At 33.1% G+C, this 22,495-nt stretch overlaps 2 protein-coding genes and 1 non-coding gene across 5 annotated transcripts; 1 reads left to right on the plus strand and 2 right to left on the minus strand.

Moving 5' to 3' along the window:
- Window positions 1-2,894: 2,894 nt before the first annotated feature.
- On the minus strand, window positions 2,895-4,339 carry LOC119608273 (guanine nucleotide-binding protein subunit beta-like protein 1). Its single transcript, XM_037962631.1, has 2 exons — window positions 3,524-4,339; window positions 2,895-3,461 (listed from the first exon to the last, which is right to left on the minus strand). Exons 1-2 carry the CDS (start codon window positions 4,173-4,175, stop codon window positions 3,142-3,144), a joined length of 972 nt encoding a protein of 323 aa, XP_037818559.1. The 5' UTR covers window positions 4,176-4,339; the 3' UTR covers window positions 2,895-3,141.
- A 1,467-nt stretch (window positions 4,340-5,806) lies between these two features.
- Window positions 5,807-5,888, plus strand: Trnas-uga. The gene has a single exon. It is a non-coding gene; the product is annotated as a tRNA-Ser (tRNA).
- Window positions 5,889-5,937: 49 nt separating this feature from the next.
- Window positions 5,938-22,081, minus strand: LOC119608270. Of its 3 annotated transcripts, XM_037962626.1 has the most exons (6): window positions 21,762-22,081; window positions 19,292-19,576; window positions 19,036-19,208; window positions 9,314-9,429; window positions 6,702-7,136; window positions 5,938-6,633 (listed from the first exon to the last, which is right to left on the minus strand). In XM_037962626.1, exons 2-6 carry the CDS (start codon window positions 19,521-19,523, stop codon window positions 6,312-6,314), a joined length of 1,278 nt encoding a protein of 425 aa, XP_037818554.1. In that variant the 5' UTR covers window positions 19,524-19,576; window positions 21,762-22,081; the 3' UTR covers window positions 5,938-6,311. The 3 variants fall into 3 exon arrangements, with proteins under 3 accessions (XP_037818554.1, XP_037818555.1, XP_037818556.1); XM_037962627.1 differs by lacking the exons at window positions 19,036-19,208; window positions 19,292-19,576 and having other exon boundaries at window positions 5,949-6,633; window positions 21,762-22,064; XM_037962628.1 differs by lacking the exons at window positions 19,036-19,208; window positions 19,292-19,576; window positions 21,762-22,081 and adding an exon at window positions 9,584-9,602 and having other exon boundaries at window positions 5,949-6,633.
- Between the last annotated feature and the right edge of the window lie 414 nt (window positions 22,082-22,495).

A 22,495-nucleotide genomic window follows, 5' to 3' on the forward strand; every position in this document is an offset into this window, starting at 1 on the left:
GTCTAGTCTATAGTCTAGTCTATAGTCTAGTCTATAGTCTAGTCTATAGTCTAGTCTATAGTCTAGTCTATAGTCTAGTCTATAGTCGAATGTATAGTCTAGTCTATAGTCTAGTCTATAGTCTAGTCCTAGTCTATAGTCTAGTCTATAGTCTAGTCTATAGTCTAGTCTATAGTCTAGTCTATAGTCTAGTCTATAGTCTAGTCTATAGTCTAGTCTATAGTCTAGTCTATAGTCTAGTCTATAGTCTAGTCTATAGTCTAGTCTATAGTCTAGTCTATAGTCTAGTCTATAGTCTAGTCTATAGTCTAGTCTATAGTCTAGTCTATAGTCTAGTCTATAGTCTAGTCTAGTCTAGTCTAGTCTATAGTCTAGTCTATAGTCTAGTCTATAGTCTAGTCTATAGTCTAGTCTATAGTCTAGTCTATAGTCTAGTCTATAGTCTAGTCTATAGTCTAGTCTATAGTCTAGTCTATAGTCTAGTCTATAGTCTAGTCTATAGTCTAGTCTATAGTCTAGTCTATAGTCTAGTCTATAGTCTAGTCTATAGTCTAGTCTATAGTCTAGTCTATAGTCTAGTCTATAGTCTAGTCTATAGTCTAGTCTATAGTCTAGTCTATAGTCTAGTCTATAGTCTAGTCTATAGTCTAGTCTATAGTCTAGTCTATAGTCTAGTCTATAGTCTAGTCTATAGTCTAGTCTATAGTCTAGTCTATAGTCTAGTCTATAGTCTAGTCTATAGTCTAGTCTATAGTCTAGTCTATAGTCTAGTCTATAGTCTAGTCTATAGTCTAGTCTATAGTCTAGTCTATAGTCTAGTCTATAGTCTAGTCTATAGTCTAGTCTATAGTCTAGTCTATAGTCTAGTCAATAGTCTAGTCTATAGTCTAGTCTATAGTCTAGTCTATAGTCTAGTCTATAGTCTAGTCTATAGTCTAGTCTATAGTCTAGTCTATAGTCTAGTCTATAGTCTAGTCTATAGTCTAGTCTATAGTCTAGTCTATAGTCTAGTCTATAGTCTAGTCTATAGTCTAGTCTATAGTCTAGTCTATAGTCTAGTCTATAGTCTAGTCTATAGTCTAGTCTATAGTCTAGTCTATAGTCTAGTCTATAGTCTAGTCTATAGTCTAGTCTATAGTCTAGTAGTCTAGTCTATAGTCTAGTCTATAGTCTAGTCTATAGTCTAGTCTATAGTCTAGTCTATAGTCTAGTCTATAGTCTAGTCTATAGTCTAGTCTATAGTCTAGTCTATAGTCTAGTCTATAGTCTAGTCTATAGTCTAGTCTATAGTCTAGTCTATAGTCTAGTCTATAGTCTAGTCTATAGTCTAGTCTATAGTCTAGTCTATAGTCTAGTCTATAGTCTAGTCTATAGTCTAGTCTATAGTCTAGTCTATAGTCTAGTCTATAGTCTAGTCTATAGTCTAGTCTATAGTCTAGTCTATAGTCTAGTCTATAGTCTAGTCTAGTCTAGTCTATAGTCTAGTCTATAGTCTAGTCTATAGTCTAGTCTATAGTCTAGTCTATAGTCTAGTCTATAGTCTAGTCTATAGTCTAGTCTATAGTCTAGTCTATAGTCTAGTCTATAGTCTAGTCTATAGTCTAGTCTATAGTCTAGTCTATAGTCTAGTCTATAGTCTAGTCTATAGTCTAGTCTATAGTCTAGTCTATAGTCTAGTCCATAGTCTAGTCTATAGTCTAGTCTATAGTCTAGTCTATAGTCTTGTCTATAGTCTTGTCTATAGTCTAGTCTATAGTCTAGTCTATAGTCTAGTCTGTAGTCTAGTCTATAGTCTAGTCTATAGTCTAGTCTATAGTCTAGTCTATAGTCTAGTCTATAGTCTAGTCTATAGTCTAGTCTATAGTCTAGTCTGTAGTCGAATGTAAAGTCTAGTCTGTAGTCTAGTTTATAGTCTAGTCTAGAGTCCAGTCTATAGTTGAATCTATAGTCTAGTCTGCTATTTAGTCTGGTATATAGTCTAGTCTTAAGTCTAATCTAAAATCTAGTCCATAGTCTGGTCTATAGTCACTTCTATAAAATAGTTTAAAATCAAATCAATAGTCTATAGTATAGTCTGTAGTCTAGTGTAGTCTTTAGTATAGTCTGTAGTCTAGTCTGTAGTTTAGTCTATAGACTAGTCTATAGTTTAGTCTAGAGTCCAGTCTATAGTTTAGTCTATAGTCTAGTCTATTGTCAAGTCTATATTCTAGTCTATTGTCAAGTCTATAGACTAGTCTATAGTTTCGTCAAGTCATAAGTCCAGGGTGTAGGCTTGTCTCCAGTCTATTTCTTGATCCAGTCTATAGTCTATTCTATGGTCTAGTCTTGTCTATAATCTAGTCGGTTCTATTTGACATAGAACTGAACTAGAACTGAGCCGTAACTGAGCTAGAGTTGAATTATAAATGAATTAGATTTTAACTAGAACAAAATTGGAACTGAACTAGATCTGACATAGAACAGAGCTATAACTTTGTCCTTTGTCAATCGCCAATTTTGTTTGAAATAAAAACGAATAAATATTAAAAAAACACAATGAACATCCCTGTCTTTTTGCAAAAAGTACATATTTTTATAACCATGCACAAAACAAAAAAGTAATAAAAAAATTCAAAACAAAATAAAAGTCAAAAATTTGCATTCAGTTTGCGCAAAAAAATTAAAAGAACATTTTATTTAAATGTTTAAAAGTGTAAAATACAAAATTTAACGCGAAAGAATGTTTTGTTTGTGTTGTTCATTTAAGTGTCAAAAATACCGGTCTGAACAGGTAAGATTACGTTTTTAATTTCGAGTAACAGTTGCCTTTGTATAATTTAGGAATGGAATTATAACTGAACTAAAACTAGTTATTAAGTTTGAAATTATGATTCCTAAGAAATAACAACAATTAATTTCTTGTAATTAGAGATTTTTGTTTATTATTTTTTTTAATATATTTAATATTTCAGTGCATTTTCTTTACGCAGAAAAAAATGCCAAAAAAGCTTTATAATCTTTTGTCAGTCGTTTTACAATACAATTTTGTTTGAAATAAAAAAAGAAGAAAGAACAAAGAAATAGTAAGAAGAAATAATAATAATAAGTAATAAAAAAAAGATGTTTTAAATACAACTATTATCTGTTTTGTTTGTTTTGGATTTAATTATACAAATTCCACAAAGAAATCTGGCTATCCATGCCAGCCACCGCCATAATGGGAGCTTTCCACATGGCAACTGGTCCGCTAGAATAGACAATATCCATTATGGCACCCGTCTTGTGTTCGGTGAGTACGGCCAGTGGCCGGAGACTCTTCCAGGAAAAGACCCGTACACGACCATCCCAACCGCCCGAAGCGAATACTTTTTGATCCGATCTAATGCGTAGACAATTAATACCGGAATTTTTCAATGATATGTCAGTGGAACGTTGAAGTTGCATTGATTGTCTTTGATAAGAAATGGCAGTCAATTTATCAGCTGAAAAGAACATAATGAAATTAGTTTTTTTTTAATTAAAACTTCAAATAAAAAATATTTACAAGGTCCTCCTATAATGCCTCTGTTAGTTAGAGGATCATAGTCCAAAGCCATGGGATCGGCATCTAATTGCAAGACATCCACCACCATGCCCGAACTAAGATCCCAAGTTAAGAAATGGCCACTTTCATAGCCGGCCAAAACAAACAGCTGCGAAGCACTTTCAAAGGGCTTAAAACAGGTCAATGTACCCAATTTGGGCAACTGAGCATCGTCAGGTACTAATATCTGTGATGGATTCTCCACATCATTTATATGTAATACTCCAATGGAATTCTCCTCACACGGATAAAATAACAAATGATCATCCTTGGCATTCGCAATCGAATGCAAAGCAGTGCGGCAATAGCCCACATAATTGGCATTTATGGTGAAATGCCTTTTATAGCCGGAATTATTTATGGACCACAAAGTCACCGAGCCACCCTTCTCCTGTGATATCAACATATCGTCCGTGTGATGTAGCGTTGTTATGGGCTCCTTGCCAATGTTGAAATGCAAAAGCGAACGATTCGTCTGCAAGTCCCACAGGAAAACGGAACCCTTAATAGTGCCAGCCAGCAGACGTTCGTTTTGGTGAAAGCACAACGAATTGACGGCACCCATTTCGGGACATCTTAAAGTAAAAACTGGATCCGGTGGTAAAACAGCCATTTCTCAACAGTTGTTTTGCGGTGATTTTGTGGTTCTTCTGTTTGTTAAACAAAATATCACTAATTAATTAAAATTAAAAAAAAAACTATACACAATTTTAGTAAAAGAAAAACATGGAATTTGCCAAGTAAAACAAAAGCGGCACAAAAACAAATAATGAAATCAAAGGAGAGAGAACAAAAACAGATGACAGCTGGTTTTTTATGTTTTTTGCTGAAATTTGCACATACACACAGTTGGAGTATTTAGTAGCAGAGAATGATAAATTAAAACTACCAAAGCATATTTTTAGGATGCTCAAATTGGAATTTGTGGCGACTTTTTTTCCTATTCCAAACTTAAACGGAAAAGTACGGGGAAGTTATAAACGTATTTAATGTCACCACTAAACTAAGTTATCGGAAATTTATCATCGCTAATTACATATAATTGCCTTATGCCTAGGGTTCTATAAATCGACTTTCGAATAATCGAACAATCGACTTTTTATCGAAAAAAGTCGAAAAGTCGAAGTCGACTATTTTGTTCCAAAAAAGTCGATAACTCGACTATCGTCTGTGAAAAAAGTCGAAAAGTCGACTTTGTGAATAAAAGTCGAAAAAAGTCGATAAGTCGAAAAAAGTCGATAAGTCGAAAAAAGTCGATAAGTCGAAAAAAGTCGATAAGTCGAAAAAAGTCGATAAGTCGAAAAAAGTCGATAAGTCGAAAAAAGTCGAAAAAAGTCGAAGAAAGTCGAAAAAAGTCGTAAAAAGTCGAAAAGTCGGAAAAGGTCGAAAAAAGTCGGAAAAAGTCGAAAAATCGAAAATTGTAGAAACAAGTCAAAAATAGTCAAAAATTTTAAAAAAGTGGAAAAAAAGTCAAAAACTCTAAAATAGTCGGAAAAACTCGAAAAAAGTCAAAAAATAGTCGGAAAAAAGTAGAAAGAAGTCGAAAATAGTCAAAAAGTCGAAAAAATCGAAAAGTCGAAAAAAGTCGAAAAGTCGAAAAAAGTCGAAAAAAGTCGAAAAGTCGACTATTTATAAAATACTTATAGTTGAAAAGTCTAAAAGTCGACTTTTATTTAAATGAAAAAAGTCGAAAAATCGACTTTTCATAAAATGCAAGAAGTCGAAAAGTCGACTTTTAACTAAATGAAAAAAGTCGAAAAGTCGACTTTTCGTTTCAACTATAGAACCCTACTTATGCCCTTGTTTTTTTTTTTCTTAAATTTTCAATTTTAAAATTTGTTTTATTTTTTCCCAAACCAGATTAATTTCCAACACACAATTTGTTGTATATGTTGTTGTTGTTTATTATTTTTGTCAAGGTATGGACAAAAAGTTATCTGGAATTTTCAGAAAATTGATTTCAACAGACATACAGACAGACAGACCTGATAAACATAAAAACGCAACTTTCCATGTCTGACTTTGATAATACGTAATAGAGCTACCATTCTGTTTTTATGAAATAAAATCGCTGAAAATAACAAAACTATGTGATATGGCAGCCGTTTAACGGTATTTTATTGTGTATTTTTATAATGATGCCAGATTAATTGTTAGTGTATTGTAAATAAATATTAAATAAAATATGGTAGCATTATTTTTCTTTTATATTTATATTAAAACTTGGCCACTAGCAATTATATAGCTGCGGTGTCCGAGTGGTTAAGGAGATGGACTTGAAATCCATTGGGTTCTACCCGCACAGGTTCGAATCCTGTCCGCAGCGTGAATTACTTTTTTTAACTTAATTTTTAAAAAAAAATAAGCAAAAAATATTTTTTTTCATAATTTTTTATTTTAAAAATTTTCGTAATACAATACATTAATTAATGAGTAAAGGGGGTGCATTATTTAAAAATGATTTCATTTCTTTTGTTTTTTTTTCTTTATAATTATAATTTGTTTATAATTAACAACATAAACACAAAATAACTTAATTTAACAAATTTATAATAAAAAAAAAACCAATTCAAGTACCGCAAACGAAAAATAAAAGTTTACAAAAAATAAACAATTTAAGAAAAAAATCCCAATTAAATCACATCATAAGCAATAAATTTAATTTAAACAAAAATAAATTCATATAAAATAATTTTTAAACTTTCGTTTTATGTTTTCTTTTAATGTTAAATAATTTTGTAATAATTATTTACAATTTGGCTCTTTGCTTAACACCTATGGCCTCCAAGACACCACATTCTTCTAAATGTTTAAATAATAAATCTAAATATTCCTCGCGATGTTTCATTAAATGACCGGCATGTAACGAATGTTTCCAACATTTCCAGGTTACCTTAATATCAGCTCTCTCCCAATTCTCACGTACAACTTGATTGGAGGAGGGTGGTCCGATTAGATCATTGTCGGAGACAAAGAAAAGGGCAGGTTTTTTACACAAAGTAGAATGGAACATTTGGCTCGAACGCATATAATGTACGGTGGCCTGATTGTGGAATGTTTTCAAATGGTAGCTGGAATAAAGAAAGGTAAGTAAGCATTATTATTTATTTATGCAAATTTTCTCCTTTACACAACTTACAGTGTATAATTACGTAGTGCCGTTTGCATACGCATATTTTTGGGAAATATCGATTTGGGTACACCCACCGGTATCTCGGTGATATCGGCGGCACTATCCCATACTTGACATATAATACGATTAAGAACATGTGAATAACGATCCATATCTCTGGACATTTGTAACATTAATTCACCAAATTGATAGGCACCCACTGAAAATCCATGCAATACAATGGGTTCATATGATTTGTTGCTTTCCAAAAACTTTAGGGTTTCTGCAGCCACCACTTGTGTGCCCTTGACGGGCCACAACAATTGCCAGGGTGTAATGTGCACGACCATGACATCAAAACCCAATTCTGTATAGATTTCAGCATATTTCTTAAGATGCTTCTGTTTGGCCATCAGCCAGGCCATCATTAAGACCAACGGATTGCCGGTGGGTTTTTTAAACCTGAAAGTATTATGTGAAAAGGAAATGTATAATTTAGTCTAGGAGAAGATATAATGGTTATTGAGAAAACTCCTTAGAATAAAAGACTATAGTCTGAAATGCAGTCTTGGCTAATCTTTAGCCTTGTCTTCAGTATAGTATAGTGTCTATAGTCTAGTCTATAGTCTAGTCTATAGTCTAGTCTATAGTCTAGTCTAGTCTAGTCTATAGTCTAGTCTATAGTCTAGTCTATAGTCTAGTCTATAGTCTAGTCTATAGTCTAGTCTATAGTCTAGTCTATAGTCTAGTCTATAGTCTAGTCTATAGTCTAGTCTATAGTCTAGTCTATAGTCTAGTCTATAGTCTAGTCTATAGTCTATTCTATAGTCTAGTCTACAGTCTTGTCTTTAGTATAGTCCTTAGTCTAGTCTATAGTCTAGTCTATAGTCTAGTCTATAGTCTAGTCTATAGTCTAGTCTATAGTCTAGTCTATAGTCTAGTCTATAGTCTAGTCTATAGTCTAGTCTATAGTCTAGTCTATAGTCTAGTCTATAGTCTAGTCTATAGTCTAGTCTATAGTCTAGTCTATAGTCTAGTCTATAGTCTAGTCTATAGTCTAGTCTATAGTCTAGTCTATAGTCTAGTCTATAGTCTAGTCTATAGTCTAGTCTATAGTCTAGTCTATAGTCTAGTCTATAGTCTAGTCTATAGTCTAGTCTATAGTCTAGTCTATAGTCTAGTCTATAGTCTAGTCTATAGTCTAGTCTATAGTCTAGTCTATAGTCTAGTCTATAGTCTAGTCTATAGTCTAGTCTATAGTCTAGTCTATAGTCTAGTCTATAGTCTAGTCTATAGTCTAGTCTATAGTCTAGTCTATAGTCTAGTCTATAGTCTAGTCTATAGTCTAGTCTATAGTCTAGTCTATAGGCTAGTCTATAGTCTAGTCTATAGTCTAGTCTATAGTCTAGTCTATAGTCTAGTCTATAGTCTAGTCTATAGTCTAGTCTATAGTCTAGTCTATAGTCTAGTCTATAGTCTAGTCTATAGTCTAGTCTATAGTCTAGTCTATAGTCTAGTCTATAGTCTAGTCTATAGTCTAGTCTATAGTCTAGTCTATAGTCTAGTCTATAGTCTAGTCTATAGTCTAGTCTATAGTCTAGTTTATAGTCTAGTCTATAGTCTAGTCTATAGTCTAGTCTATAGTCTAGTCTATAGTCTAGTCTATAGTCTAGTCTATAGTCTAGTCTATAGTCTAGTCTATAGTCTAGTCTATAGTCTAGTCTATAGTCTAGTCTATAGTCTAGTCTATAGTCTAGTCTATAGTCTAGTCTATAGTCTAGTCTATAGTCTAGTCTATAGTCTAGTCTATAGTATAGTCTATAGTCTTGTCTTTAGTATAGTCCTAGTATAGTCCTTAGTCTAGTCTATAGTCTAGTCTATAGTCTAGTCTATAGTCTAGTCTATAGTCTAGTCTATAGTCTAGTCTATAGTCTAGTCTATAGTCTAGTCTATAGTCTAGTCTATAGTCTAGTCTATAGTCTAGTCTATAGTCTAGTCTATAGTCTTGTCTTTAGTATAGTCCTTAGTCTAGTCTATAGTCTAGTTTATAGTCTAGTCTATAGTCTAGTCTATAGTCTAGTCTATAGTCTAGTCTATAGTCTAGTCTATAGTCTAGTCTATAGTCTAGTCTATAGTCTAGTCTATAGTCTAGTCTATAGTCTAGTCTATAGTCTAGTCTATAGTCTAGTCTATAGTCTAGTCTATAGTCTAGTCTATAGTCTAGTCTAGTCTATAGTCTAGTCTATAGTCTAGTCTATAGTCTAGTCTATAGTCTAGTCTATAGTCTAGTCTATAGTCTAGTCTATAGTCTAGTCTATAGTCTAGTCTAGTCTATAGTCTAGTCTATAGTCTAGTCTATAGTCTAGTCTATAGTCTAGTCTATAGTCTAGTCTATAGTCTAGTCTATAGTCTAGTCTATAGTCTAGTCTATTGTCTAGTCTATAGTCTAGTCTATTGTCTAGTCTATAGTTTAGTCTATGGTATAATCTACAGTCTGGTATAGTCTATAGTATAGTTTATGGTCCATCTTTTAGTTTAGTTTATAGTCTAGTCTATCTTTCAGTCTAGTTTATAGTCTAGCCTATCTTATAGTCTAGTCTATGGTCTAGCGTCCCATGTTGTGACATATCTCTACTTACTCTAATGTATTTCTATCCACTTCACTTTTAAATGTACCATTTGTATATAAAGTCATATTTTTAGTTATTTCTTTTGAAGAAATATAACGACGATTCTTTAACGGAGCCATGGCGTTCTGTAAGAAAATAACAATAGAAATTTAATAACATATAGGTAGAATTTACAAAGAAACTTAAATTTAAATTGTTAGTAATACTTTATATAGTTATAGTTAATTATTTTATTTTTATACAGTTGGCAATTTAAAGTTAAAAATTTAAACAGCTTACAAAACAATATTTTTGCGGTTGCTATTTCTTTAGTGTGTTTATAACTTTGTTATAGAAATTTTTGCTTAAAAGCGGCTGGTCTTTTAGTTATTTTTTTGAGCGTTAGTAGTCAGTACTTTGATAGTAATTTTGAACTGATAAAAAGAGTCCAATAGTTGATTAGAAATGTTTAGGTGAAACTGATAAGTTGCGTTTAAATTTCGATAATATTAATAAAGAGAATAAGAGAAATTTTATTAATGTTTATGACAATAAAAGTTGTAAACAAATAAATAGGCTTATTTTTAGGGGAAGAAGATAAAATTTGGTGACATTTTTTGACTACAATCCAAAATTTACCATCGAATGCATCATGATCTTGATACATTTCACATTTTATAATATTAACAAAATTTTACACATTTTCTTTTTAAATAGTATATTAAACAAATGTTTACACTCACTTTATAATATCTTTTAATAAATTTATACAATTTAAATAAAACTATTAATAAAATACTAATATAAATAAATTCAAGCATTTTTACACGTTTTTTTAGAAACAAATATTAAAAAAAATTAAATTTTCTGTTAAATTTCAAGTTCATTTAAGTTGCAATTATAATAGAAACTGAATTAAAAAAGCAACAAAAAAGGAAAATTCAAAATGAACAATCAAACGACAAAAAATAGAACAAAAAAACCGTATCACTACTGAGTTTGCTCTTGTGAAAAACTAGAAAAATTAGTCTAAAACTACTGATGAGAGTAAATTGTCTACAGCAACTAAAAAAAGCGACAGAAAAACTACAATAAATAAATTTCAATTTCGTATAGAAAGATGTAATGCAAAAAACAAAAAAAAAAACACCCGCAACTACTAAAGTTACTTTCTATAGAAAATAAAGTCAGCTTAGAGAATTTACTAATTGACTTGACAGTCAAAAGTTATTCTCCTAAAAAAAGGGGGTACTGACGCCTAAAAGAGGAAAAAAGTGTTCTATTAAACGTACATCTAACGAATATGACACGCAAATGTTTAAATTGAAGGTACATACATCCATACATTTGTAATTGGATTTTGATTGGCCAAACAAAAATAAAACTATATAATAACTGATCATTACAATTGTTAAATGAAATTTCGAAATTTACAAACAAAAACAGCTGTTTTAATAAAATTATGAAACTAGAGTAAGAAATTTAATAGCAGGTGTTGGATTTATTAACTAATATGTTTTATGCATATTAATTTTGATGAGTTTATTTGTCAAATGTTTAAGAATTTTATTCTAATATTAAACCAAAGCTATTGTGGTTTAGAAAACTACACCATTCCTAGTACTAAGTAAGGAAGTAAGGTACGTAAGTAAGTAAGTAAGTAAGTAAGTAAGTAAGAAGTAAGTAAGTAAGTAAGTAAGTAAGTAAGTAAGTAGTAAGTAAAGTAAGTAAGTAATAAGTAAGTAAGTAAGTAAGTAAGTAAGTAGTAAGTAAGTAAGTAAGTAAGTAAGTAAGTAAGTAAGTAAGTAAGTAAGTAAGTAAGTAAGTAATTAAGTAAGTAAGTAAGTAAGTAAGTAAGTAAGTAAGTAAGTAATTAAGTAAGTAAGTAAGTAAGTAAGTAAGTAAGTAAGTAAGGTAAGTAAGTAAGTAAGTAAGTAAGTAAGTAAGTAAGTAAGTAAGTAAGTAAGTAAGTAAGTAAGTAAGTAAGTAAGTAAGTAAGTAAGTAAGTAAGTAAGTAAGTAAGTAAGTAAGTAGTAAGTAAGTAAGTAAGTAAGTAAGTAAGTAAGTAAGTAAGTAAGTAAGTAAGTAAGTAAGTAAGTAAGTAAGTAAGTAAGTAAGTAAGTAAGTAAGTAAGTAAGTAAGTAAGTAGAAGTAAGTAAGTAAGTAAGTAAGTAAGTAAGTAAGTAAGTAAGTAAGTAAGTAAGTAAGTAAGTAAGTAAGTAAGTAAGTAAGTAAGTAAGTAAGTAAGTAGTAAGTAAGTAAGTAAGTAAGTAAGTAAGTAAGTAAGTAAGTAAGTAAGTAAGTAAGTAAGTAAGTAAGTAAGTAAGTAAGTAAGTAAGTAAGTAAGTAAGTAAGTAAGTAAGTAAGTAAGTAAGTAAGTAAGTAAGTAAGTAAGTAAGTAAGTAAGTAAGTAAAGTAAGTAAGTAAGAAGTAAGTAAGTAAGTAAGTAAGTAAGTAAGTAAGTAAGTAAGTAAGTAAGTAAGTAAGTAAGTAAGTAAGTAAGTAAGTAAGTAAGTAAGTAAGGAAGTAAGAAGAAAGTAAGTAAGTAAGTAAGTAAGTAAGTAAGTAAGTAAGTAAGTAAGAGTAAGTAAGTAAGTAAGTAAGTAAGTAAGTAAGTAAGTAAGTAAGGAAGTAAGTAAGTAAGTAAGAAGTAAGAGTAAGTAAGTAAGTAAGTAAGTAAGGAAGAGTAAGTAAGTAAGGAAGTAAGTAAGTAAGGAAGTAAGGAAGTAAGTAAGTAAGTAAGAAGGAAGTAAGTAAGTTCCTATCTTTCATCGCTCTCTTGCTAGTCGACCTATGCTATGATACTATAGCTATCTAAGCTAGACGAGCGAGACGAGCTACGAGCGAGCGAGCGAGCGAGCGAGCGAGCGAGCGAGCGAGCGAGCGAGCGAGGCGAGCGAGCGAGCGAGCGAGCGAGCGAGCGAGCGAGCTAGCGAGCGAGCGAGCGAGCGAGCGAGCGAGCGAGCGAGCGAGCGAGCGAGCGAGCGAGCGAGCGAGCGAGCGAGCGAGCGAGCGAGCGAGCGAGCGAGCGAGCGAGCGAGCGAGCGAGCGAGCGAGCGAGCGAGCGAGCGAGCGAGCGAGCGAGCGAGCGAGCGAGCGAGCGAGCGAGCGAGCGAGCGAGCGAGCGAGCGAGCGAGGAGCGAGCGAGGCGAGCGAGCGAGCGAGCGAGCGAGCGAGCGAGCGAGCGAGCGAGCTAGCTAGCAGCGAGCGAGCGAGCGAGCGAGCCGAGCGAGCGAGCGAGCGAGCGAGCAGCGAGCGAGCGAAGCGAGCGAGCGAGCGAGCTAGCGGAGCGAGCGAGCGAGCGAGCGAGCGCGAGCGAGCGAGCGAGCAGCGAGCGAGCGAGCGAGCGAGCGAGCGAGCGAGCGAGCGAGCGAGCGAGCGAGCGAGCGAGAGCAGCGAGCGAGCGAGCGAGCGAGCAGCGAGCGAGCGAGCGAGCGAGCGAGCGAGCGAGCGAGCGAGAGCGAGCGAGCGTAGCGAGCGAGCGAGCGAGCGAGCGAGCGAGCAGCGAAGTAGCAGCGAGCGAGCGAGTGAGCGAAAGCGAGGAGCGAGCGAGAGAGCGATGAGGCGACCGAGCGAGCTAGCGAGCGAGCGAGGAGCGAGCGATAGAGCGAGCGAGCAGGAGCGAGCGCTAGCGCGATAGCGAGCAGCGAGCGGCAGCGAGCGAGCGAGAGAGCGAGCGTAGCAGGGAGCAGCGAGCGAGAGCGAGCTAGCGAGCGAGGAGCGTAGGAGAGAGCGAGGCGAGCGAGCGGCTATCTATCTATCAGCTATTATCTACCTTATCTATCTATTCTAATATCTATCATCTATCTATCTATCTATCTCCTATCTATCTATCTATCTATCATCATCTATCTATCATTATCTATCTATCTATCTATCTATCTATCTATCTATCTATATTCGTAAAATTTATCGAAAAAGTCACTTCTTTTGAAAAAGTGATCTTTTTGGTTGAAAAGTAAAATATTGACAATACTATTTACTTTTTATTTACACTTCTTTTCAAATCAACACGTGTATGCTTTTATTACATTTCTATACTAAATATATTTCGTAATAAACTTCACTTGTTAAGCCCGACTTTACTAATAGGGAAATAAACTAGTTCGCAGTAAAAACAATTTAGAATATTTAAATTTATGACAAAACAAATCGATTAATTCCAGTTTAACATTTACTTAATGTACAAATAATTATTAAAATTAATAATGGTTAATAACAAAAAAATATCAGTAAAACATTAACATTAAACTAATAACGCTAAATTATTTATATTAATCACCTTATAAAGTGCTTACAAATGCTTTTTTCTTTCATACAAACGGTTGTAAATTTTTACAAATTTAAAAACAGAATAAAAGAAAAAAACACAATAATTAAAAAATAAACGAAATAGTGAGTGATGTTTGTAAATTGATATACATTTGTTTTTTTCTATTCTTTCGATTTTCTCACCCCTCTATGTAGCCGAATATATAGGGTCTATTATTATATACTATAATTATTAAATATAAAAGAATTTTATTCAACATACCTGATGTTGTAGGTTTCTCTATTAGTTTTAGAAGAAAACAAAAAAAACTAAAACGTGATACCCTCTAAAACAAACTATTATGATAGATTTATAAATTATTATTCTCTATAAACGTGACTAGTGTTTGCTCTTTTTTTCTTTTCTGAATTAAAAAAGAGTATAAAAGATAAGAGCTTAGAATTAAGTAGAGAGAAGAATACAATTATAACAAAACCAGTGAAGAGATTTTGAAAAGGGGGAAATTTATTATAAAAATGTTAAGAGTAAAGTTGAAAAAAGTATTTTACAAGGATTTCTAAACTTTTTGAATATTTTGAAATGGGTTTTGTTTGAAATCTAGCTTTATTTTATAAATAACAAATAATTGGCCATTTGGGGTTTAAAAATTTCGCCCTAGCGTACTCTTTGCTCATCACTGTGAGAAATTTATTTATGAATTACTTGAGGTTAAGTGTTAGTAACATTTTTTTATTACATTTGTTTAAATAGAAACAAGCAATATGTGAAAATTATTATGTAAATTAAACCTTTAGAGATAAATTTAAATATGAATGAATTATTTGCGTTTGTGGTTTGTAAATAAGATTTAATGATTTTGATTTAACGGTTTTAAAGTTCAATATTACTGTAAATAAAACAATCTTGAGAACTGATATGCATCTACTAAGCTTGACAATTTCCTATAACGCTTTGTCGCAATCATTTTGTTTATATTTTCCCCTTTATTTAAACAAAATTAGCCCCCCCATAGTTGCTTTTAAAATCTTTATCTTAAACAATAACATTATTTAATCTTTTAAAATTAGATAACAATATACAGAAGTTTGTAACAATCAGCAAATAATAAGCGTATTCAACTTTTATAAATAATGACCTTTAATATCAACAATTTTAATAGGAAAAATACACATTACCTAAGTAATCAAGTTGATAAGAAAAAAAGAAGCTTTTGTGTATTTTGCCCTTTTTGTAAAAAAAAGAACAGAAATGTTAGATAATATAAAATACGTCTGTCTGGTTTGGAAATATTCGCTGATAACTTTCATAATAACAGTTTTTAAAACAAAAGTATATTTTAGACTTTGTTGACCGTTTAGTCCAAGCTTCCCATACCAATTCGATTCAAAATATCTTTTCTGTTTTCATCTACCTTCTATATTCGCATATATTATATTAAACAAATAACCAGCTAGCATGAAAACCTATAACACCTGCTACGACTACGTCATAGAATCATTTTTAAATAAATTTTTCCTTTCTTTAAATTATTTCACATTATTATAGTTTCTTTTATTAATAATATTTTTTTCTTGTTGGCAATTTGTCAAACATTTTACCAACAAAAGGTTTAGCTCATCTACATTTTAAATTGTTATAAATAAATTAAAATGCAAAAAAAAAAAAAAACTACTAGACAATGCTGGTATTACAAATGTCATTAATTATGCATGACTTTATTTTATAAATATGTAGTATTTACGAATTGTTTACAATTAAAAAGTATTAATTCAAAACAAATTAATAAAAATACAGTATACTACACACTAGTATATAGTTAAGTATATAGCGTAGTCATAGTCTTGTTTTTAGTCAAGTCTATAGTCCAGTCTATAGTTTAGTCCATAGCCTAGTCTATAGTCTAGTCTATAGCCTAGAATATAGGAAATAGTATTGTGTATAGTCTAGTCTATAGTCTAGTCTTTAATTTACTCTATAGTCTAATCTATAGTCTAGTCTATAGTCTAATCTATAGTCTAGTCTATAGTCTAATCTATAGTCTAGTCTATAGTCTAGCCTATAGTCTAGTTTATAGTCTAGTCTATAGTCTAGTCTATAGTCTAGTATATAGTCTAGTCAATCGTCTAGTCTATAGTCTAGTCTATAGTCTAGTCTATAGTCTAGACTATAGTCTAGTCTATAGTCTAGTCTATAGTCTAGTCTATAGTCTAGTCTATAGTCTAGTCTATAGGCTAGTCTATAGTCTAGTCTATAGTCTAGTCTATAGTCTAGTCTATAGTCTAGTCTATAGTCTAGTCTATAGTCTAGTCTATAGTCTAGTCTATAGTCTAGTCTATAGTCTAGTCTATAGTCTAGTCTATAGTCTAGTCTATAGTCTAGTCTATAGTCTAGTCCATAGTCTAGTCTATAGTCTAGTCTACAGTCTAGTCTATAGTCTAGTCTATAGTCTAGTCTATAGTCTAGTCTATAGTCTAGTCTATAGTCTAGTCTATAGTCTAGTCTATAGTCTAGTCTATAGTCTAGTCTATAGTCTAGTCTATAGTCTAGTCTATAGTCTAGTCTATAGTCTAGTCTATAGTCTAGTCTATAGTCTAGTCTATAGTCTAGTCTAGTCTATAGTCTAGTCTATAGTCTAGTCTAGTCTAGTCTAGTCTATAGTCTAGTCTAGTCTATAGTCTAGTCTATAGTCTAGTCTAGTCTATAGTCTAGTCTATAGTCTAGTCTATAGTCTAGTCTATAGTCTAGTCTATAGTCTAGTCTATAGTCTAGTCTATAGTCTAGTCTATAGTCTAGTCTATAGTCTAGTCTATAGTCTAGTCTATAGTCTAGTCTATAGTCTAGTCTATAGTCTAGTCTATAGTCTAGTCTATAGTCTAGTCTATAGTCTAGTCTATAGTCTAGTCTATAGTCTAGTCTATAGTCTAGTCTATAGTCTAGTCTATAGTCTAGTCTATAGTCTAGTCTATAGTCTAGTCTATAGTCTAGTCTATAGTCTAGTCTATAGTCTAGTCTATAGTCTAGTCTATAGTCTAGTCTATAGTCTAGTCTATAGTCTAGTCTATAGTCTAGTCTATAGTCTAGTCTATAGTCTAGTCTATAGTCTAGTTTATAGTCTAGTCTATAGTCTAGTCTATAGTCTAGTCTATAGTCTAGTCTATAGTCTAGTCTATAGTCTAGTCTATAGTCTAGTCTATAGTCTAGTCTATAGTCTAGTCTATAGTCTAGTCTATAGTCTAGTCTATAGTCTAGTCTATAGTCAAGTCTATAGTCTAGTCTATAGTCTAGTCTATAGTCTAGTCTATAGTCTAGTCTATAGTCTAGTCTATAGTCTAGTCTATAGTCTAGTCTATAGTCTAGTCTAGTCTATAGTCTAGTCTATAATCTAGTCTATAGTACATAGTCTAGTCTATAGTCTAGTCTATAGTCTAGTCTATAGTCTAGTCTATAGTCTAGTCTATAATCTAGTCTATAGTCTGGTCTATAGTCTAGTCTATAATCTAGTCTATAGTCTAGTCTATAGTCTAGTCTATAGTCTAGTCTATAGTCTAGTCTATAGTCTAGTCTATAGTCTAGTCTATAGTCTAGTCTATAGTCTAGTCTATAGTCTAGTCTATAGTCTAGTCTACAGTCTAGTCTATAGTCTAGTCTATAGTCTAGTCTATAGTCTAGTCTATAGTCTATAGTATAGCCTATAGTCTAGTCTATAGTCTAGTCTATAGTCTAGGCTATAGTCTAGTCTATAGTCTAGTCTATAGTCTAGTATAGTCTATAGTATAGTCTATAGTCTAGTCTATAGTCTAGTCTATAGTCTAGTCTATAGTCTGGTCTGTAGTATAGTCTATAGTATAGTCTATAGTCTAGTCTATAGTCTAGTCTATAGTCTAGTCTATAGTCTAGTATAGTCTATAGTATAGTCTATAGTCTAGTATAGTCTATAGTATAGTCTATAGTCTAGTCTATAGTCTAGTCTATAGTCTAGTCTATAGTCTAGTCTGTAGTATAGTCTATAGTATAGTCTATAGTATAGCCTATAGTCTAGTCTATAGTCTGGTCTGTAGTATAGTCTATAGTATAGTCTATAGTCTGGTCTATAGTCTAGTCTATAGTCTAGTCTATAGTCTAGTCTATAGTCTAGTATAGTCTATAGTATAGTCTATAGTCTAGTATAGTCTATAGTATAGTCTATAGTATAGTCAATAGTCTAGTCTATAGTCTAGTCTACAGTCTAGTCTATAGTCTAGTCTATAGTCTACAGTCTAGTCTATAGTCTAGTCTATAGTCTACAGTCTATATAGCCTAGTCTATAGTCTGTCTATAGTCTAGTCTATAGTCTAGTCTATATTCGAGTGTATAGTCTAGCCTATAGTCCAGTCTATAGTCTAGTCTATAGTCTGGTCTATAGTCTAGTCTATAGTCTAGTCTATGGTCTAGTATATAGTCTAGTCTATGGTCTAGTCTATTGTCGATTCTAAAGTAAAGACGTTAGGCAAGTCTAGTCCATAGTCTAGTCTATAGTGTAATCTATAGTCTATAGTTATCTAGTTTACAGTCCAGAATACAGTCTAGTCTATAATAAAGACTAATGTCTATTCTATAGTCTTAACTATAGTCTAGTCTATAGTACAGACAATTGTCTAGTCTATAGTTTAAATTATGAAAAGCATATTTTTTAGTATTCCATTCAACAAATTTAAATTAATTCAAATGTTTAAAGTTTAATTACGTTAACATTAGCTAGAGAGAAAGTACAATTTTAACCCCTTAATTAAGTGGTTAATATAATAATAGCCTTATAAAAAAACTAATTATAAATAAAATTAAAATATTATTAAAACAAATGATTCTCCTAAATTTTAAATTTAAAAACCCTGAGAAAGAAAACAAAAAATGCATTGATATTAACAGTAACAAACAAATTAATTATATTGACAAAGTGTATAAAGAAAATTGTGTTGTTTTTTTATTATATTGATATAAATACTTTTGATATCATTAGGTTAACTAGCTAAAGATAAAGAAATTGTGCTCAACAATTTATATAAAAATTATGCACTTTTTCTTTACACAATAAACTTTGTACTTTGAACATTTGGCTATAAATCAGTGTAAAATTGAGGTAAAAAAAAAAGAATAAAGACTCGTCTTACTTATGCATGAATACACAAATATTGCAAATAAATCTTGCATATATAATAATTAAAATTAATTGAAGTATAATAAAGTAAAATGTGTTAGTATGTATAAATGTAACAAACAAACAAACAGACAATGCACGCAACAGCCAAAACATATATTGAAAATTCAATTGAATATAGTTCAATAGCCATCAATAAAAATTAATGAATATTGAAGAAGATTCAATATATAAAATAAATTTAAATTATTATTATTACGGTTTGAAAACTTATGTTTGTTTTTTAGTATTTAGTAACTTAATTAAATTAGTTTTAAAATTAAGAAAATAACAAATTGTGCTTACTTGATGAACTAGTTTAGAACACTGGGACTGCAGTGGCATATTTAAACTTGAAAAATTACGTATTTGTTGTAATGGTTTATATTTGGACATTAACAGCATGGGAGTAGCAGCTGAAGTGCCAGTAAAAGATGTTGTTGCTCCCTTAGGAGCTGAAGTATAACCACGTAATTGAGCTTAGTTTAAGGAAAATAGATAAATAGTTATAATAAGATTGCATTTAAGAAGATTTAGAAAAAAAAATAGAAACAACAATTACCAGCATTTGTATGTTGGAAGCCTACGTTAAGGTTGGCAGCAGCCGTTTGCAAAGTTGTTAACGTTTTTCGTATAGAGTTTTGATGTTTGCTAGAGATGATTGAATTGATGTTGTTTGATAATGTAGTGTTTGATAGGCCTATTAAAGGTCTAGTAGATGTTTTGGTTGATGATTTAATAAAACACAAACGTGGTGCCGTAGTATTCAAGACAAAACGGGATATGGTAGCCATTTTTGGTTTGTTTGTTAAACTGTTTTTTTTTTTTGTGTAATGAAGGTATACAACTGAAAACGTAAAGAAATATATATATATATAAACTTAAAATAAATGTTTAACAATACATTTGTAATTTTACTTTTACTAGAAACAAAAGCCTAATTTAATAGATTTTTTAAGGGGTTTATCAGTTTTGAATTTTTCTTTTAAACCAAGAAGTAAGGGTTTGTTATTGTTTTTATGTTAAAGAGCTTAAATAAGAGAATGATAGTAGCTAGAGAGTGAGGAAAACCATGAGAAACCACAATAGTTTTTTTTTTAGTTTAATAATAATTTTATATAAATTTTAGTATTTAGTAAATTGTTTTGTTAGTTGTTGCTTGTTTCTATATGTTGTATATTGTACATTAGTTTGGTTGGCTGAAGCTTTCGACTCACGCATAGCTAATAACACAAATAGAGGGGAAATATAGATATCAAGGTCCAAAATATTGTAAACTTCACACTATGTAGTTGATAAGAAATTGATATGATACTTATATAAAAATATCGAAATATTCTATAGCCTAGTATCATTGCCAAGTCTATATTCTAATCTATAACTTAGTATCTAGTCTATTCTAGTGTTAATTGCACAGTTTAGTCAGTCTAGTCTGTAGTATCAACCTTTAGTTTATTCTAGTTAGATATAGTCTGTATATAGCATGCCTTTATGATCTATTTATTTATTATCTATCTATCTATCTATGAGCGAGCGAGCGAGCGAGCGAGCGAGCGAGCGAGCGAGCAGCGAGCGAGCGAGCGACGAGCGAGAGGAGCGAGCGAGCGAGCGAGCGAGCGAGCGAGGAGCGAGCGAGCGAGCGAGCGAGCGAGCGAGCGAGCGAGCGAGCGAGCGAGCGAGCGAGCGAGCGAGCGAGCGAGCGAGCGAGCGAGAGAGCGAGCGAGCGAGCGAGCGAGAGAGCGAGCGAGGCGAGCGAGCGAGCGAGCGAGCGAGCGAGCGAGCGAGAGCGAGCGAGCGAGCGAGCGAGCGAGCGAGCGAGCGAGAGAGCGAGCGAGCGAGCGAGCGAGCGAGCGAGCGAGCGAGCGAGCGAGCGAGCGAGCGAGCGAGCGAGAGAGAGAGCGAGCGAGCGAGCGAGCGAGCGAGCGAGCGAGCGAGCGAGCGAGCGAGCGAGCGAGCGAGAGAGCGAGCGAGCGAGCGAGCGAGCGAGCGAGCGAGGAGAGAGCGAGCGAGCGAGCGAGCGAGCGAGCGAGCGAGCGAGCGAGAGAGCGAGCGAGCGAGCGAGCGAGCGAGCGAGCGAGCGAGCGAGCGAGCGAGCGAGCGAGCGAGCGAGGAGCGAGCGAGCGAGCGAGCGAGCGAGCGAGCGAGGGAGCGAGCGAGCGAGCGAGGGAGCGAGGGAGCGAGGATAGCGAGCGAGGGAGCGAGCGAGCGAGCGAGCAGGAGCGAGCGAGCGAGAGAGCGAGCGAGCGAGAGAGCTAGCGAGCGAGCGAGAGAGCGAGGAGCGAGCGAGCGAGCGAGCGAGCGATCGAGAGAGCGAGCGAGCTATCTAGCTATCGATATCTAGCTATCTATCTATCGATCGATCTATATATCTATATCTCGATCATCTATCTATCGATCTATCATATCTATCTATCTATCTATCTATCTATCATCTACTATTATCTATCTATCTATCTATCTATCTATCTATCTATCTATCTATCTATCTATCTATCTTTGAAAAGTAAATTAGTACTAGAATTAGACCTATTTACGAGTTCCTAACCTGTTTCAGATCATGCTTAACTTTGTTGCATGTTTTCCTTGAGAACAGCATATAAACAAAAAAAAATGCTTTCCACAGTTCCACACTTACGACTACACCATAAGCCATCTTTTACTATCAGTAGGGTGTAATTAAATATATAGAAACAACAACTACAAATACAATTTATATTACACACCAACACCGCACATTACCACACGACAGAAAATTTTGAAAAGTTCAACGTTAAAGAAAAATCTAAATACACATTGAGGCACAACACACAACATAGACTTTGTACCCAATCAGAGAAAAGGCATTTATATAAAAAAAATTAAGCAGGAATACTGATAAGCCTCAAAAAAAGGCAGTTTAAAGGAGCAAGATGTGGTAAAAACCAAAGATAGCATTAAACACTTCATACACAAAAAATGGGTATAGATTTTTTTGCTCTGTTCTGTTAAATTATTAATAGCCACAATTATTGTTAATTGCAACAAAGACTTACCTAGTTTTCGTGTCCACACGGAAAAAATAATTGTTGTATATTTCTTGCTTCCTGCTGTTGTCGTTGTGGTAACTTTATCGGCAACAATAATACTGTTGTATTGATTACTTCTTGTGTATGTTTTTCTGCGCACTTTAATATTCTTTTAATTAGATTTAATAAATGTCTGCTGATTTTTATTTTCTTTTTTTTTTTTTGCATAGAATTTATGCTATAATTATATTATCAACCGATTTCGGACCGACCCAATGCAGCCCGTAAACTGCACACACAATCCAAAACAAAAATTGCAATCCATTTAAGCGACACCTGCGTCAATTAGATTTCATGAGGTCGTTGTAGCTGTTTAAGAAAATGTTAACGCCGTCAAAGTTTTGTTGGTGACGGGAGATTTTTTTATCAAATTTTTAACGGTTAGGGAAATAAATAAAACAATAATTGAAGGGAATATAAAGTTAAATTACCAAATTCTTTAGAATTTAAGAATTTTTAAAAGCAATATAATAATTAAAGTTTATTTTTAAACTATGTTGAATGTACATATTTTTAACGGCGTTATTTCTACAGCCATTCATCGCCATTGTTATTTTCATTGTATTTTAAAGCGAATTTATAAACAGCTGTTAATTTTTTCATATTCGCCTTAGCGGGTTTATTAAAGTTGTCGTTTTATTTGTTTGTGTTTTGTGAAGTTTTCGAATAATTTGTGTTTTCTAATTTAATTCTTTTACTAA

Source organism: Lucilia sericata, unplaced genomic scaffold (genome assembly GCF_015586225.1).
Source record: "Lucilia sericata isolate MDLA Ls3-8-SP2 unplaced genomic scaffold, ASM1558622v1 Contig000816F_arrow, whole genome shotgun sequence".
Taxonomy (NCBI): domain Eukaryota; kingdom Metazoa; phylum Arthropoda; class Insecta; order Diptera; family Calliphoridae; genus Lucilia; species Lucilia sericata.